General features: G+C 48.3%; 1 protein-coding gene across 3 annotated transcripts in view; it reads right to left on the bottom strand.

The window, feature by feature from the left end:
• Window positions 1–2,393: 2,393 nt before the first annotated feature.
• The window catches only part of NAA40 (N(alpha)-acetyltransferase 40, NatD catalytic subunit), an 82,592-nt gene continuing 67,708 nt past the window's right edge, over window positions 2,394–17,277 (bottom strand). For all 3 annotated transcript variants that reach the window (XM_029614716.1, XM_029614715.1, XM_029614717.1), the window contains exon 8: window positions 2,394–3,497. In XM_029614716.1, the coding sequence (XP_029470576.1) occupies window positions 3,356–3,497 (142 nt within the window). In that variant the 3' untranslated portion in view covers window positions 2,394–3,355. The remainder of the gene's footprint in view (window positions 3,498–17,277) is intronic.

The following is a 17,277-nucleotide window of genomic DNA, read 5'->3' as shown; positions in this document are numbered from 1 at the left end:
AGGTAGACCTGGCAGAGGAGGCAGGCCGGTAGGAGGAACCAGACGATCTCTGTGGTCGCGATCTTCTAGGCCCACGAAAGCGAGACCGATTGGAAAAAGACGATCGGGTCCTGTGCCTGTCCTCCGGCAGCCTAAAAGCCTTGTTCTCACCGATGGACTGCATCAGGTCGTCCAACTGTTTGCCAAACAGCAGCCTGCCTTTAAAAGGCAGCGCACCCAGGTGAGCCTTAGACGAGCCATCCGCCGCCCAGTTCCTCAGCCAGAGGAGGCAGCGCGCCGAAACCGCCGAGACCATGGCCCTGGCCGAAGTGCGCAGCAGATCATGTAACGCATCTGCCCCATAAGCAATGACCGCTTCCAGCTGGTCCGCCTGCGCTGATTCCTCCGCCGAGAGACCGGCATTAGCCTGAAGCACCTGTGCCCAGCGTAGACCTGCCCGCAGGGCAAAATTAGTACAGATCGCTGCACGCACTCCCAGCGCGGAAACTTCAAACACCTTCTTAAGCTGCATCTCCAGCTTTCTATCCTGGATATCCCGAAGGGCCGTGGCTCCTGTGACTGGGATCGTGGATCTCTTCGTCACCGCCGAGACCGCTGCGTCCACCTTAGGAAGACGGAGAAGTTCCAGCGTGTCCTCAGGGAGCGGGTATAGCTTGTCCATGGTCTTACTGACCTTCAGGCCCAATTCCGGGGTATCCCACTCTCTGAAGAGGATGTCCGACGCAGTAAAGTGGAAAGGAAAAGCGACTGCCGGCCCCGCAAGACCCAACAGCACTGGGTCCATATTGGCTCCCTGCCTGGACTCCACCGGCGGAGCCTCTATGCCCAACTCCTGCAGAATGGCTGGAATCAAAGGAGCCAGTTCCTCCTTCTGAAACAACCGGACCACCTTCGGATCATCCCCCTCACCTGCCGGAGTCCCTTTACCGGCAGCCGGCGGCTTCGGACCCGCAGCATCCGGGTCCCCCGGCCCCCCCAGGGGCTCAGGAAGCTGGTCTTCGTCCCCGAGTCCGTGGATTCACTGTCTGTATCCTGAGGGATGCCCCGTACCGGGCGCTTTCCTGCCGGGGGCTCCGAAGAACTTTTGGACCCATCCGCAGCCTTCCTCTTCCGGGAAGCCGGCCTACGCACCGACTTTCCCACTGCCTTTCTTCTTTACCGAAAAATAAAAAATCGCTGACGACCACGGCAGAACACGGGGACAAACGGAGAGCCGGCTCAGAAATAAAACAGTGCGTTTTTTGTTTTTTTTTCTTTTACTTGCGCTGTCCTGGGTCCTGATGTGTTGCTCCCGCGGGGGTGAGTGAACCGGGCTCCCCGGTGTCACCCCCGACGCTGCTGCCTGTGACCGGCCGGGCCCTCGACCCTCAGCAGCGGCCTCGACCAGGGGGGGATGGTCCCCTCAGAACCTCTCAACCCCCCTGGGAGGCGACCAGGTGAGGGAGACTGCTGTCTTCTTGAAATCTTCTTCCTTTTTTTTTTTTTTTTTTTTAAACACCAAAGAAAAACTTCCAAAACAACTAATCCCTGACTATCAATAGAAAAAAACCCCAGGGATCCCAGAGGCTGTGAGTGACCCTGCACCACCTGCTGGAGACAGAGTAAGACTGAGGGGCTGTGGGTGGCACCTTACTATATGTAGGGAAGCCTCACAAGTTTTGCTCTGTCTCCACCTGCTGGTGCGGAGTCACAACCCAGGTGTCTGGACTGATCCGGGTACGTACAGGGAAATGGATATATGTTAAGGATATTGTTTGCTAAGCTCACACTTCTAGGGGGTGGGGATTGGGGGGGAAGGGATGGGTAGGGGATCATAAATTACTTTCACTATACTCGTAAGTGCACACATGCATTGTTCAGTTATGTAAGATGGATCTTTATATTGTATAATTTGTTATATGCATTGTTATATTTATGCTTATTCAATAAAAATGTTAATAATAAAAAAAAAAGAAACTGTTAAAAAAAGAAAAGAGGTAACCATAAAAAATGTCTTGAAACCCAAAAGAGCACTTGTAAAGAAAAAGCACCATTTTATAGGAAAGGAATGAAGCAATGTCTATTCTGATGCCCCATAGGCCTAAATCCCTGATAGGAAGACAGGTGGCACCTTTGGGGCTCCCTTCTTTCCTCAACAAAGGCACTCACAGTATCACAGGATTTTCAAGGAAGTGAGGGAGGAAGCGGCAGTGCGAAGCATGGCAAGTGGTGGGAAAAATCCACCATTCTCCATAGAGAACATTCTCTCTTTGGTTTCATACGGATATAGTATAGTCCCAAACAGAGGTGTCTCCACTGCTACCGCCTGGACAGGACCATCTGCTTGCACCAACATACATCACAGCTCACAATTTTACTATCCTCCTTTCCAATATTGCATTGCAAAACAAAACTTAACCAAAAAAGGCATTTAATAACTCATTTTTTTCCTCCTGCAAAAGAAAATATAAACATCATATGGCCTTATACTTAACAGGATCTACTAAAAGAAAAACAAAAAAACCCCTCCTCTTTCATTCTACAAGGCAATGGAAGTCAGGTCCTGCAACTCAACTTTCTGTAAAGTCTCTACCAATGCTTAAAAAAAAAAAAGAAAAATGGAAAAAAATAAGGTACCCATGGAGAGAGCACTAACAGTCTGGAATGATCTCCCCCAGCACTCAATGAAGGGAAAAAATCAAGGTACAAGAATCAGGTCTTGAGGGTGTCTTGTACACGTAGATATTGTGATCTCCAGTTTATGGGTTATAAATCACTATAATGCTTGCATGGCAATGGAACAGAGTTCAGAATGTGTTCCCCGCTTTCTGCAGTTTGTGTCAAGTGAAAGACAAACACATCCTGAGCTCTGCAGTTTATTTTCACCTTGCAGTAACTAAGAGCCAGTGCAGGTTAGAAGGTCCCATTAGCATATCCTTGAATCAGAGAAGCAATCTCATAAAGGTATTCTAGCAAAAAGAGCCACTTAGTGCCATTGCACAGTGGTGACCCATCAGCCCAGGTGATGAAAGCAATATCATGGCTAATACTTTATGTTAAGGATGACCAATTTGAACCAATCACGCCTGACATTCTCACCAACACAGCTGCTCCTGGGGCACTGGGCCTAGAAGGATCTGTCCAGCACTCTGTCTTCTATCTGGAAGGTTTCAGAGTATGCTCCAGGGTTCCTCCTCTCAATATGTCTTTTGCCCTCTTCCATCGCCATAACATTGGAGCTTGAGTGTCTGTTTTCAAGGCAGGAACTAAATTTCCTCCTTAGTATTAGTGTCTGGAAACTAGAATAGTTTATGGCAGGCCAGTTTCAGGCTTCCAGACAGAGAAAGGGGGAAGGCGGCTTTTTAGGAGCCTTCAGTCATTGACAGCAACCTCCACAGTGACCAATGCTGTGTGGATGCTGGCCCTCACCATACTTTGTTCTGCGGCTCAGGATCTCATAGCTGCAGTCATCCCCGCAGCACCCAGAAATGCTCGGGGAAGTCTCGTCAATTTCAAATCTGTGTTTAAAAACAAGAACAAAAAAAAACAAACAAATAAATACACAACCATAGTTTGCTTCTATTTCTCTTCAAATTTCATTATTTCTTTCCATCAAATAGAGAAATTTAGTCTTGCCCGATAATTTCCTTTCCATGAATCCTGCTATACCAGTCTAGATATATGGATTTTCTCCTCCTGCTAGCAGATGGAGACAGAACACATACCTTTTTTTCATGGTACCACTGGTAGTTACCATGGTGCCAACTCCATCAAAAAGCCAATATTCTTATGTCAAAGCATGGAAGAATAAACAATTCTTAAATAACTTGTACATAAATTTGAAATAATCCTTCCAATCTTTTCTTGGATAAATATAGAAGCAGCCGATGCTAGCTTTTTTGCTGCCCTGTGCAAAAATTATTGTGCTGCCCCCACTGCCCCCATTTCATTCATTCTGTCTCAGGCCTGCCAAAAAAAGCCCAGCTCCTTCAAGCAACCTAAACTTTAAAAACTGTCACCCTCTACCTTCCGGGTCTTCATCCCCTCCCCCGGAACCCACTGCTGGTACAAGAATATTAAGTGCCCTAAGCAAATCTTATACCCTTGCACCCCCGCCTCCTGCTCTCTCCACGTATATGGTTAAAAATTATGCATTTATAATTGAATATTCTTTTTCATGTAAAATCTAAGTAAATTCTTCTGAGGTAAAAAAAAATATCAAATATTTGCATGTACTTCCTTGGTGCCAACTAGAAAATCCTACAAAAAAAAAAAAAAAAAAAAGACGCTTGGAACCCTTATGGCATTAGGGCTACTGTAATGCGTGTTAGATGTGGGTTTGACCCTCAGAAAGCCATGAGTAATAAACCTCCCACACCAAACCAGCACTTACTGCCAGTACTTAAAAAAGTAACAACTCTATACCAAACCCTAACACACCAATATATCTCCTATTAGGAAAATAGAAGAAACCAAGCTGCTACACGCTGAAATACCCCTCCTCGATCACACATGCAGAACACAGGCAGACCTTCATCAAATACAGGAAAAAGAAACCATAAAATATAAATAGAAACATGCAGGCAAAAACTGAATAGGAAAACTGCAACAAGTCAGACTCTATGCAATGCAACAACGGAAAAACAGATATCACCAATCCTCAGCCATTATATAGAAACATAGAAACAGAGAAATGACGGCAGAAGAAGACCAATTGGTCCATCCAGTCTGCCCAGCAAGCTTCACACTTATTTTTTCTCATACTTATCTGTTTCTCTTGGCTCTTAGTAACCTTATGTTCTAATTCCCTTTCACCCCCACTATTAATGTAGAGAGCAGTGATGGAGCTGCTTCCAAGTGAAATATTAAGTTTGATTAGTTGGGTAAGCGGCAGCATAGCTCTCTGCCATGAAGCAGAGGGCAATGCTGGAAATGTGTGAAGTATCAGTTTTTCTTCTCCCCTGTCATTGAAGCAGGGAGTCATGCCGGACATGCACCGAAAGTGAAGCATGCCTTGAAAGTCACATTAACTATCATCAAATATTGAAAAGCCTAATAACTGATAATACCTATAGCCCATGAACCCATCCCTGTTTTTTTTCTTTTTTTGTTTGTTTTTTTTTAATTGGGAGATGGCTGCCCTTCATCCTTCCGCTCTGTGAAGGTGGACACCTACCACTGGCCACTGGCATCCCGCTCCGTGAATGCCTCTGTGGCTACTGCCGCTCCGTGCAGTGTTTTACTACCTGCTCTTTATATGCGTCCTCTAGACCTGATGGATCCCATCCCTGTTTTTTTTTTTATTTAATTGGGAGATGACAGCCCTCAATCCTTCCGCTCCGTGAAGGTGGAACACCTACCACTGGCCACTGGCATCCCGCTCCGTGAATGCCTCTGTGGCTACTGCTGCTCTGTGCAGTAGCCACATTAAACATTGAAATCAAGAAATAATTGAATCTCCTCTCCAGGTTCTCTCTTCTCTCTCCTTTCAAAACAGTTGGTGAATGGAAGATCCAATAATTAAAAACTCAAACAATTTACTTTAAATTTCTCAAACACCAATAAAATATTTCAAAACAGTAGACATCAAACAACATCCAAAAATGAAAACTAATAAGGATAAAATAATTCACACTCGCCATTCTGGAAACTTTTCATTCTTAAGTCACTCTGAGATTGTCGTGGATTAGTGAGAGAGGGATGCATAAACTTTCTCCTCTCTTTCTCTCTCATATATCTATATCTGTACATACACATACATATGCTCTCACTCATACACGCACATGTTCACTCTTACATACACATTCCCTCTCATATACATTCTCACTCACACACATGCTCACAGATGCTCCCTCCTATATATACACGTTCACACACATTCCCTCTTACACACACACATACACAGAAGATCCCTCTCTCACACATATACATGCTCAGACACACACACTCGCACACACACACGGTCAGACACACACACGAAGAGAAAACCCTATGCTTCAATACAGGAAAATTAGTTCTTACCTGTTAATTTTCGTTCCTGTAGTACCACGGATCAGTCCAGACAGTGGGTTCAGCCTCCCTTCCAGCAGGTGGAGACAGACTAAAACTTGAAGGATGCCCTATATCAGGACAGAGCCTATCCTCTACCCCTTCAGTATAACGTATGTCAAAGCATAAAACAACAAACCCAAGAATAGGATCAAGCAAGCAACTGTAAAGCTCAATGGAGCAAATATAGAATAATGTAGAAAAACATGGTATACCTATACGCTCTTGCATCAACTTGGTATAAGAAAACAACCAAGGCTTCCGGTGTAATTGCCCAGTAATCTTGCACAAAGAAAAACTAGGAAAATCTGTAGACCTGCAAGAAAACAAGCTTCGAGAGGACAGAAGACAGACAGGGAAGGGCGTCTAGACTGATCCGTGGTAATACAGGAACGAAAATTAACAGGTAAGAACTAATTTTCCTTTCCTGTACGTACCCAGATCAGTCCAGACAGTGGGATGTACCAAAGCTTCCTTAAACTGGGTGGGACCGAGACAGTCCCGCTCGAAGCACTTGCCGCCCAAAGGAACCGAACACCGGAGCGTGTACATCCAGACGGTAGTGCCAAGCAAAAAAATGTGCAGAGATGTCCAAGTGGCAGCCCTGCAAATCTCCTGCGGGGAGACAAACTGACTCTCCGCCCACGAAGTAGCCTGAGAACGCAGGGAATGGGCTTTCAGACCCTCAGGAAGCGGACAACCTTGACAAAGGTATGCCGAGGAAATGGCTTCTTTCAACCAATGCACAATCGTGGTCTTAGAAGCCTGCTTACCCCGGTTGGGACCACTCCAAAGGACGAAGAGATGGTCCGATACGCTGAAGTCATTAGTGACCTGGAGATGACGAAGCAAGATTTGTTTGACATCCAGCCGATGGAGGTCACCACCAGCCGTACTCGCGACCTCCTCCGGAGAGAACACGGGGAGTTCTACCGACTGGTTGATGTGAAAAGCGGAGACAACCTTAGGTAAGAAGGAAGGAACCGTCCTGAGAGAGTCCCCGGAATCCGAAAAAAGCAAGAAGGGCTCCCGACAGGACAGCGCCTGAAGCTCGGAAATATGGCGAGCAGAGGAAATAGAGACCAGAAAGACAGTCTTTAGAGTAAGATCCTTGAGCGTAGCGTGGCGAAGAGGCTCGAAGGGAGCTGCACAGAGAGCACGAAAGACTAGGTTGAGACTCCACGATGGACACGTGGCCCGAGAGGGGGGGGGCAGAGGTGTCTAACGCCCCTCAGGAAACGAATCACGTCAGGGTGAGCTGCTAAGGCATGACCATCCACCCGACCCAGGAGAGAGCCGAGCGCAGAGACTTGAATGCGTAGCGAACTGAAGGAGAGGCCCTTAGAGAGACCCTTCTGAAGAAAAGAAAGAATCAAAGGAATCGAGGCGGAGCGCACAGGGACACCCGCCTCCGTACACACGGACTCAAAAACTTTCCAGATGCGCACATAGGCCAGAGAAGTCGACTGCTTCCGGGCTTGCAGCAGGGTGGAGATGACCTCCTCCCTATAACCTTTGCGCCTCAGGCGACGCCGTTCAAAAGCCAGACCGCTAGACAGAAGCGATTGGCCTGGTCGAAATATACAGGCCCCTGCCGGAGGAGACGAGGAAGATGACCGAGGCGCAGGGGCCCGTCCACCGCTAGATTGATGAGGTCCGCGAACCACGGCCTTCGCGGCCACTCGGGAGCAACGAGAATCACCGGTCCCCGGTGGAGCTCGATTCTCCTGATAACTTTCCCCACCAGTGGCCACGGGGGAAACACGTACAGAAGGACGTCCGTTGGCCAAGGTAGAGCCAGAGCATCCACGCCCTCTGCGCCGTGCTCCCTCCAGCGGCTGAAAAACCGATTGGCCTTGGCATTGCGCAGAGTCGCCATGAGGTCGAGGTGAGGAGGACCCCACCTGTCCACTATCAGAGCCATGGCCGCGTCCGAGAGCTCCCACTCTCCCGGATCGAGTGACTGCCGGCTGAGGAAGTCGGTTTTAACATTGTCTTTTCCGGCGATGTAAGAGACCGCAAGGCACTGTAGGTGACCCTCCGCCCAAGCGAGGAGACGGCTGGCTTCTAAGGCTACCAGGGGACTGCGAGTGCCCCCTTGGCGATTGATGTAGGCAACTGTGGTGGAGTTGTCGGACAGGACTCGTACCGCCTTGCCACGGATCAGGGGAAGGAACTCCTGAAGAGCCAGGCGGACTGCCAAAGTTTCCAGTCGATTGAAGTGCCAGCGCGACTGAGTCTGCGACCATGTTCCCTGGGTGGACTGAGAAAGGCAGACCGCACCCCAGCCCAACAGGCTGGCGTCCGTGGTCACTAACGTCCACTGTGGAGCTTGAAGAGGCATCCCTTGCAGAAGATGAGGAAGAGACAGCCACCACTGTAATTCGTCGGCAGTAGAATCCAAGAACGGAAGGACTACGTGGAACTGCTCCGACACTGGCTGCCAACGGGACAGCAAAGCTTTCTGTAATGGACGCATATGAGCAAAAGCCCAGGGGACAAGGTCGATGGTAGAATCCATGGATCCCAGGACTCGGAGATAATCCCAGGCTGTCGGGGAAGGTAGGGCAATCAAAGTCTGGACCTGATCGATCAGCTTGAGGGCTCGTGCCAGAGGTAAGAAACCTTGCCTACTCGGGTGTCGAAGTGGGCTCCCAGAAATTCCAACTCCTGGGAGGGCTGAAGCTTGCTCTTGGAAAAGTTCACTATCCACCCGAGAGAGGCAAGGAGCTCCAAGACGCAATCCACCGCCCGCCGGCAAGAGGTCTCCGACTTGGCCCTGATGAGCCAATCGTCCAGATAGGGATGGACGAGAATGCCCTCCCGGCGCAAGGCCGCTGCTACTACTACCATAACCTTCGTGAAGGTGCGAGGAGCGGTCGCGAGGCCGAAGGGGAGAGCTCGAAACTGGAAGTCCTGGTTGAGAATGTGGAATCGGAGATACTTCTGATAGTTGCGGTGAATGGGAATATGAAAATAAGCTTCTGCGAGATCGAGGGAAGCAAGGAACTCTCCGGGGCGGACTGCCGCAATGACCGCCCGCAGGGTTTCCATGCGGAAGTGGGGGATCTTGAGAGCCCGATTGACCCTCTTGAGGTCCAATAATGGACGGAAGGACCCGTCCTTTTTGGGCACGGTGAAGTAAATAGAATACTGGCTGGCGCCAATTTCCTTTTCCGGGACTGGGACCACCGCTCCCAGATCCAGAAGCTTGGAGAGAGTCTGGACCACCGTGTCCCTCTTGGCCCGGCCGCAAGGCGAGAAAAGAAAGAGATCTGGAAGTTCCCCGACGAGGTCGAAAGCGTACCCGTCTCTGATAATGTCGAGGACCCACTGATCAGACGTGATCTTGACCCATTCCTCGAACAACAGGGAGAGGCGTCCGCCGAGGTAAGGAACCGAGGAATGGGTCGGCTGAACTTCATTGCGTGGCAGGTTTAGCGGTGGCACGCACGGGCTGGCCCTCGCGAAAGGGCCGTCTGCCATGAAAGGACTGCGACCAGGACTGCGCACGAGAAGACCCCCTCGCAGAACCGCCCCGCCCCCGAGAAGCGAAGCGACGCCGGCCCCTGAAGCGAGAGCGAGAGGCCGCGAAGGATCGGGAAGACTTAGGGCGGTCCTCTGGGAGCTTATGGACCTTGTGAGCCAAGGAGTCCATAAACTTCGAGATCCTCGCCAAAGAGCATCTTACCTTTGAAGGGCAGCGTGCCCAGCCGGGTCTTCGAGGACTGATCAGCCGACCATTGGCGTAGCCAAAGGAGCCTCCGTGCCGCCACTGCCGAAACCATCTCCTTCGCCTGGACACGGACCAGATCGTAGAGGGCGTCCGATACGTAAGCGGTTACTGCCTCCAGACATTCGGCTTGTTCTGCCTCACCTGGCGGAAGCTCCCGGGCGCAGAGTAACTGTTGGACCCACTGGAGGCCCGCTCGCATCATGAGACTGCTACAGCAAGACACCCGGACCCCGAGGGCCAGAACGTTGAAGATGCGCTTCAGGTGAGCCTCCAGCTTACGATCTTGTGAATCCTTCAAGGCCGTGGAACCTGCTTGGCCACTGCAGAAACATAAGAATCCACCGATGGATATCGCAACAGCTCCAAGCCCTCTACCGGGAGGGGACAGAGCTTATCCATCGCACGCCCCACCCGAAGCGCACCCTCAGGAGCCTCCCATTCCCGCAGGATAAGGAGCTTAAAGCATGGGGTGGAAGGGAAAGGCCGAGGCCGGAGCCCGGAGTCCTCCCAGAACCGGGTTCATATCCTTAGGGAGCAAGGCCATGAGATTATCCACGGAGGGACTCTCCAGACCCAGCTCCTGCAAAACAAAAGGGAGGAGGGGCTCTAATTTCTCCTTACGAAAAAGACGGAGGGCTCTAGGGTCATCCCCCTCTAAGCGGGGGGGGGGGGTGCATCCGCCGAATCCGAGGAAGCAGCGGGGTCCGAGGACATGGGAGACACCGGGGGGAGGGCACCCCCGGGACCACCCGCATCGGTCCCTGGGGCTCCGCAGCCGGTCCAGTGGTCAACGGCACTGAACGAGGGATTTTTGGCAGGGGAAGCAAGGGGGGGGGGCTTTCGTCTAGCTCGTGCAGGCTAGCTAGATAAGATTTGTGCATGAGGAGGACGAAATCCGCTGAAAAAGGGACCCTGGATTTGGAGGTGGGGGGCGAGGGAAGGTCAGGACCCCCCTCCTGGGCACCCGTGGGGGCCAAATCGTGGGTTAAATCAAAAAAATCTGGCCCCCCAGCCCCAGGGAGCACTGAAATCGGCCCCAATGAAAAATCCAAGATGGCGGCCGTTCCCGGGCTCTGCCGACCCGGGAAAGGCCTAGCCATGCCGGGAGGAGTGGAGCCCCGGGCTAAATTTGCTTGTCCTGCCGAGAAGGGACCTTCCCCACCCGGCAGGCAAGCAGTGCAGAGGCCCTGCTGCAAAAAACGCGAAGAGGGCAGCCCACAAGAAAGGCAGGCTGCAAGCCGGGACATAGCTAAGCCGCGGCTGAAGAAAAAAAAGCTGAGAAAAAAAAAAAAAAAGCTTGATTGACAGCCTGCACAGCAGGAGAGAGCAGGCGGGAAACCTGCTGCCTCCTGCTTCTCTGGCTGCCAGTTCTAGCCCTACTCTGACCAAAAAAAAATTAAAAAGCTGGTCAACTGCTGCAAATAAGTTAGAGGTAGGTGAGTACCTGCAACTTATTGAAAGTTTGAAACTTTTTTAAAGTCTTTTTTTTTTTTTTTTTTACTGAGCACAGCAGCGGGTTAAAAACCCTCTCGGCAGCCAGAGGGGGAACGAGGCCCGGAGAGCGTCGTTCCCCACACCTGGAAGCGTCCACGGACTCAGGACTATGCAGGGAACCCCCTCCTGCAAAAGGGGCAAAGCCCCCCTGAGCCAGGCAAGAGCTGGGAGACGGACATCTCCCACACAAAAACAGTAAAAGCACTAAAAGAAGGCAAAATTTCCTTCATAGATTTTTTCATTTGTTTCTAAAACAAGCGAGAATCAAAAGAACTACTTGCTTGAGCCGAAAAAGAAAGAAGAAGAGGCTGACTAGCCTACAGCAGAGAACCGAAGGGGAGATGCTGCACCTGCTGGAGACAGACGAATACTGAAGGGGTAGAGGATAGGGCTCTGTCCTGATATAGGGCATCCTTCAAGTTTTAGTCTGTCTCCACCTGCTGGAAAGGAGGCTCAACCCACTGTCTGGACTGATCCGGGTACGTACAGGAACTCAAATTTTCCTGATATAAACTGAAGAACTTACTGCTCAAAAAGAACTTACTACTATTTAGATCTCTTATTCCATCAACCCTAGAGCTTGCATCTCTCTCAGCGCTCCCTCTTACACACACCGAACATATGCCTCCTCTCAAACGCACATGCTCAACACCCACACATACTCCGCCTCTGCTCAGACACGCACATACACAGACATGCTCAGACACAAACAAGCTTAGACACACACAGGTTTCCTCCTGCTCGTACATACACTAAGGACATCTCCCAGCAGCCCTGGCCTTCCACTTCTTCCGCGGGGAAGGTTGGGAGCTGTCCGGTGGCTTGTTTTTTTCTTCTGGCCATCCTGCAGCTCATCTTGACCTTGCGTCTCTGCATCTCATCTTTGCTGCGCAGCAGATTGGGAACAGCCACGCGGGCCCTGCAACTCTCTCCTCTTCACCGCTGTGGCACTGCGGCTTCTCCTCTTCTTTGCGGCGCAGCGGCACTAGCATCTCATTTAACTCTGTCATGGCCCTGAGGCTGCCACCCCCTCCAGGCCACCGCCCTATGGAAATGAGGCTTGTACAGTGGGTTGCGGCAGCCCTGCAGTCATATGATGAGCTGAAGAAGTAAGCAGCATGTTTGCTGAGCTCCCACTGCCTCTGTTCTCTAGATTTATTAATTTTTTTTAGTGTACTGTAATGGGTAACATTTGTACTTTGAGATGGCCAAGTATCAGGTTAAAAAAGATCCATACATGGCTGATCAAAGCAAACCAAAAAGGCAAAGCAAATGAAAATAGATGAAATGATGATCGTAGAGGAGACCTGGTCTAATACAAATTTCTTCCCCAGTGGCTGTCAATGGAATTAAGGCGATAATGGAAGGTTTGGCAGATAAAATTTCTAGAAAACTGAACTTATGTCTTGAAATTGTTGTGAACAAAGTAGCATAGTTAGTTTCCTCTCTGCAGACTAATTGTACCCAATTGAATGAGCTTGAGTCTAGAGTTCAGGAACTGGAGGAATAACTGCAGCTACTAGGAAGACTGAGAAGCTGGAATGTGGACAAAAATGTCTTCTTGAGAAGCAGGATATCATCAAGAATCAATTGTGCCACAATACTCTGCACATTATAAGCCTGCCAGGAAAAAAACAAACAACCAACCTTGAAAGGTAAAATGCAGCAACATTTTTCCAAATGGGGACAAAGAATGGCACAATGAAAACTGACAGAGCGCATCAGGCACTAGCTGCAGTTCTAAAGAATAGTGGAGAGCCTCTTGCAGTGATTTTGAGATTAAATAGCTTCATTGACAAAAAGAGACACAGCAAAAAATACTGGCAATCTCTCATTCCAGGGACAGAGAATCTATTTTTTCGGAGATGTCTTGGTGGCTTTATAGCATAAAAAACAACAAAGCTCTCAAGGAGGAGTTGAGACAATGATCCATTCAGTATGCTTTACTTTATCCTGCCAAACTCCAAGTTGTCTTTGAGGATAAAGGAGAAATTAGTTCATAAAAGTATTAAGAAGTTGTCATACTGAGTAAGACCAAGGGTCCATTAAGCCCAGCATCCTGTTTCCATCAGTGGCCAATCCAGGTTACAAGTTCCTGGCAATTACCCAAACATTAAGTAGATCCCAAGCTACTAATGCCAGTAATAGCAGTGGCTATTCCCTAAGTCAACTTGATTAATAGCAGTTAATGGACTTCTCCAAGAACTTATCCAAACCTTTTTTAAACACAGCAACACTAACTACATCCTCTGGCAACAAATTCTACAGCTTAATTGTGCGTTCAGTAAGAAAGAATTTTCTCTGATTTGTTTTAAATGTGCTACTTACTAATTCATGGAATGCCTCCTAGTCCTTCTATAATCTGAAAGAGTAGCCATTTCACAAAATTATTCAGAGTAGTTAAATCACAAGCAGACTGTGATACATTACAGGAGGACCTTGCAAGACTGGAAGATTGGGCATCCAAATGGCAAATGAAATTTAATGTGGACAAGTGCAAGGTGTTGCATATAGGGAAAAATAACCCTTGCTGTAGTTATACGATGTTAGGTTCCATATTAGGAGCTACCACCCAGGAAAAAGATCTAGGCATCATAGTAGATAATACTTTAAAATCGTCAGCTCAGTGTGCTGCAGCAGTCAAAAAAGCAAACAAAATGTTAGGAATTATTAGGAAGGGAATGGTTAATAAAACAGAAAGTGTCATAATGCCTCTATATCGCTCCATGGTGAGACCACACCTTGAATACTGTGTACAATTCTGGTCGCCGCATCTCAAAAAAGATATAGTTGCGATGGAGAACGTACAGAGAAGGGCGACCAAAAAGATAAAGGGGATGGAACAGCTCCCCTATGAGGAAAGGCTGAAGAGGTTAGGGCTGTTCAGCTTGGAGAAGAGACGGCTGAGGGGGGATATGATAGAGGTCTTTAAGATCATGAGAGGTCTTGAACAAGTAGATGTGACTCTTATTTACACTTTCGAATAATAGAAGGACTAGGGGGCATTCCATGAAGTTAGCAAGTAGCACTTAAGAATAATCGGAGAAAATTCTTTTTCACTCAACGCACAATAAAGCTCTGGAATTTGTTGCCAGAGGATGTGGTTAGTGCAGTTAGTGTAGCTGGGTTCAAAAAAGGTTTGGATAAGTTCTTGGAGGAGAAGTCCATTAACGGCTATTAATCAAGTTTACTTAGGGAATAGCCACTGCTATTAATTGCATCAGTAGCAAGGGATCTTCTTAATGTTTGGATAATTGCCAGATTCGGTTCTTGTGGCCTGGTTTGGCCTCTGTTGGAAACAGGATGCTGAGCTTGATGGACCCTTGGTCTGACCCAGCATGGCAATTTCTTATGGTCTTATTTACCTGTTCTAGACCTCATTATTTTATAGACCTCTATCATATCCCCCCTCAGCCATCTCTTCTCCATGCTGAACAGCCCAATCCTCTTTAGCATTCCTCATAGGGGAACCATTCCTTCCCCTTTATCATTTTAGTCACCTTTTTCTGTACCTTCTCCAGTGCAACTATACCTTTTTTGAGATGCGGTGACCAGAATTGTACACAGTACTCAAGGTACCGTCTCACCATGGAGAAATACAGAAGCATTATGACATTTTCAGTTTTATTCACCATTCCCTTCCTAATAATTCCTAACATTCTGTTTGCTTTTTTGACTGTCACAGCACACTGAGCAGTTGATTTCAATGTATTATCTACTTTGATGCCTAGATCTTTTTCCTGGTGGGTAGCTCCTGATATGGAACCTAACATTGTATAAGTACAGTATGTGTTATTTTTCCCTATATACAACACCTTCACTTGTCCACATTAAATTTCATCTGCCTTAGTGGTGAACGCTCTCTTGAAGCTTCGCGAAGACAAGGGGACTATGATCTAAATAGCCCCTTATTGGTCAAGTTTGGTCTGGTTTCCACTCCTATGGGAGTTGTCCAACTGGAAACCGATCATTCTGGGGATTTCTCCAGATCTCATCGTGCAAGATCGAGGCAGGTTGCGGCATCCCAGCCTCCAGGCCCTATCGCTCACAGCCTGGATGTTGAGAGGTTAATTCTGCAACTGCTCAATCTCTGAAAATGTGTTTCGGGTCCTGGTGGCTTCTAGAAAGCCTTCCACTAAAAAGTCCTGTGGACTGAAGTGGAGGAATGTGTGTGAAAGAGAGAGGATAAAATCTTTGCACACCCTAACCCCCTAATCCTTGACAATCTCAGGTTGACTAGAAATAGAGTTTCCAGTTATGGACAGCAGGGACCTTTTTTTTTTTTATCCTTATTAGTTTTAATTATTGGGGGGTGTTTGATGTGTGTGCTATTTTGAAATATTTTATTGGTGCTTGGGAAATTTTTAAAAAAATACCTGATTTTAATTAAAATAAGTTATTCTATTTGTCAATTTTAAAATATTATTTTATTAGTAGGATTTTACTATTATAATTGGTGCTTTATGTTTCTTGATTTTATTTAACAGCTTTTCTATACCGACATTAAAAGTACACATCATATCGGTTTACATAATAACAAAAGGTGGAAAATGCAAATAACAGGGGGTGGATAAACAAGAGAGGGCTCAATAACAGCGAACCTCATAACTAAAGGAATAGGAGAGAGGCGAGATAGGTGGTAACATGTTTAACTAAAATACAAGTGTTACAAGATTACTCATTTTACAGGATTGCATGTGGTTTTATAGTGATTTTGTAGTGATTACTGATTTTATTTGTTTTATGAAGAATGGTGGTTCTGTTTTCCATTGTTACACACAGAGTCTGGCTTCTTGGGGTTTCCATTTCAGTTTTTGTCTGCATATTGCTGGTACTAATTTGTGATCCTTTATTCTGTAGTTGGTGAGGGCATGTCTGCTCTATGCTTGTGACCAAGAAGAGAGATTCTGTTAGCATGTAGTATCTATGTAGGGATCTATAGCAATTAGGTTTGTTTTGTTTCCCCAGTAGGTGGTATATTGGTATTCTGGGACTCAATGTAATATTTACCTGTGCTTTCACAGGTAAGGTTCTTGTCGTTTGAGTCCTTGGTATTACATTAAGTTAGGTTTGCTGTATAGATTTTGCGTATCTTTCTTTTTTGCTGGGTTTTGTGTTAGTTCACAACATGTCTGGCAGTGGAAGGTGTTTGTGCTGCTATTACTATGAGGTGACACCAGAATTAAAAAAAAAAATTTTTTGTATGTGTTAGTCGTCCTGTCCATGGGTGGCCGCGGCCGGCTCCCCTCATCACCTCCTCTGGTGCCGGGGCCGTCGTCTGGATCCGTACGGCGGCAGGGAGACACTCCTGCCGCACACCCCTGGCCTCCTCCGCCCTTGCGGCTCCTGCCACCGAACCTGCGCCGCACTCCACGGCAGGAGGGACGTTTCCTGATCCCCCTCTTCACGGCACCAGGCCGCAGGCCAACGCCTCCAGCAGCTCACTTCAGGCAGGGCCCTTCTGAGGCGCGTGACCGCACCTCTTGCAAACTCTTAAAGGGCCAGCACCGGCTAGATGCAGTTCAGCCCTCTGGATGATGTCAGGAGTCTGGGACTACTTCTACTTCTATTCCTCGACTTGGCAATTTGTCTGCTTCGCCTTGGTGAAGTCTTCTGTGCTTCTTTGGTGCTTCTGAGTCCTGTTCCTGCCTACCGAGTCCTGTTCTTGCTCCTGCTCCATTCCTTTGGCTCCCACGGACGGATCTTCTGGCTTTGGACCCCGGACTGGCTCTCAGCGACTCTCTGACATCTGACCCCGGACTGATTACCGGTGACTCTCTGGCTTCCGAACTTGGACGGACTATCAGTGACTCTTCCAGCTGTGATTCCACCTTCTTCACAGGGGCCCACCTAAGCCCAGCCGGCCCCATGCACCCAAAGGCTCAACCCCGCGGGGAATGGGGTTGGTATTGGTGAAGCTCCAGCTGGCTCCTGCATCAGCTCAGCCTTGCCTCCTGACGGTGGAGACCTGTGGCGGTCCGCCCTCTCAGGTAGCGCCAACTCCCCTTCAGGCAAGGGGT

Source organism: Rhinatrema bivittatum, chromosome 8 (assembly GCF_901001135.1).
Source record: "Rhinatrema bivittatum chromosome 8, aRhiBiv1.1, whole genome shotgun sequence".
Lineage (NCBI taxonomy): Eukaryota > Metazoa > Chordata > Amphibia > Gymnophiona > Rhinatrematidae > Rhinatrema > Rhinatrema bivittatum.
The sequence above is the reverse complement of the archived record's forward strand: the minus strand, read 5'-3'. Positions and strand labels throughout refer to the sequence as shown.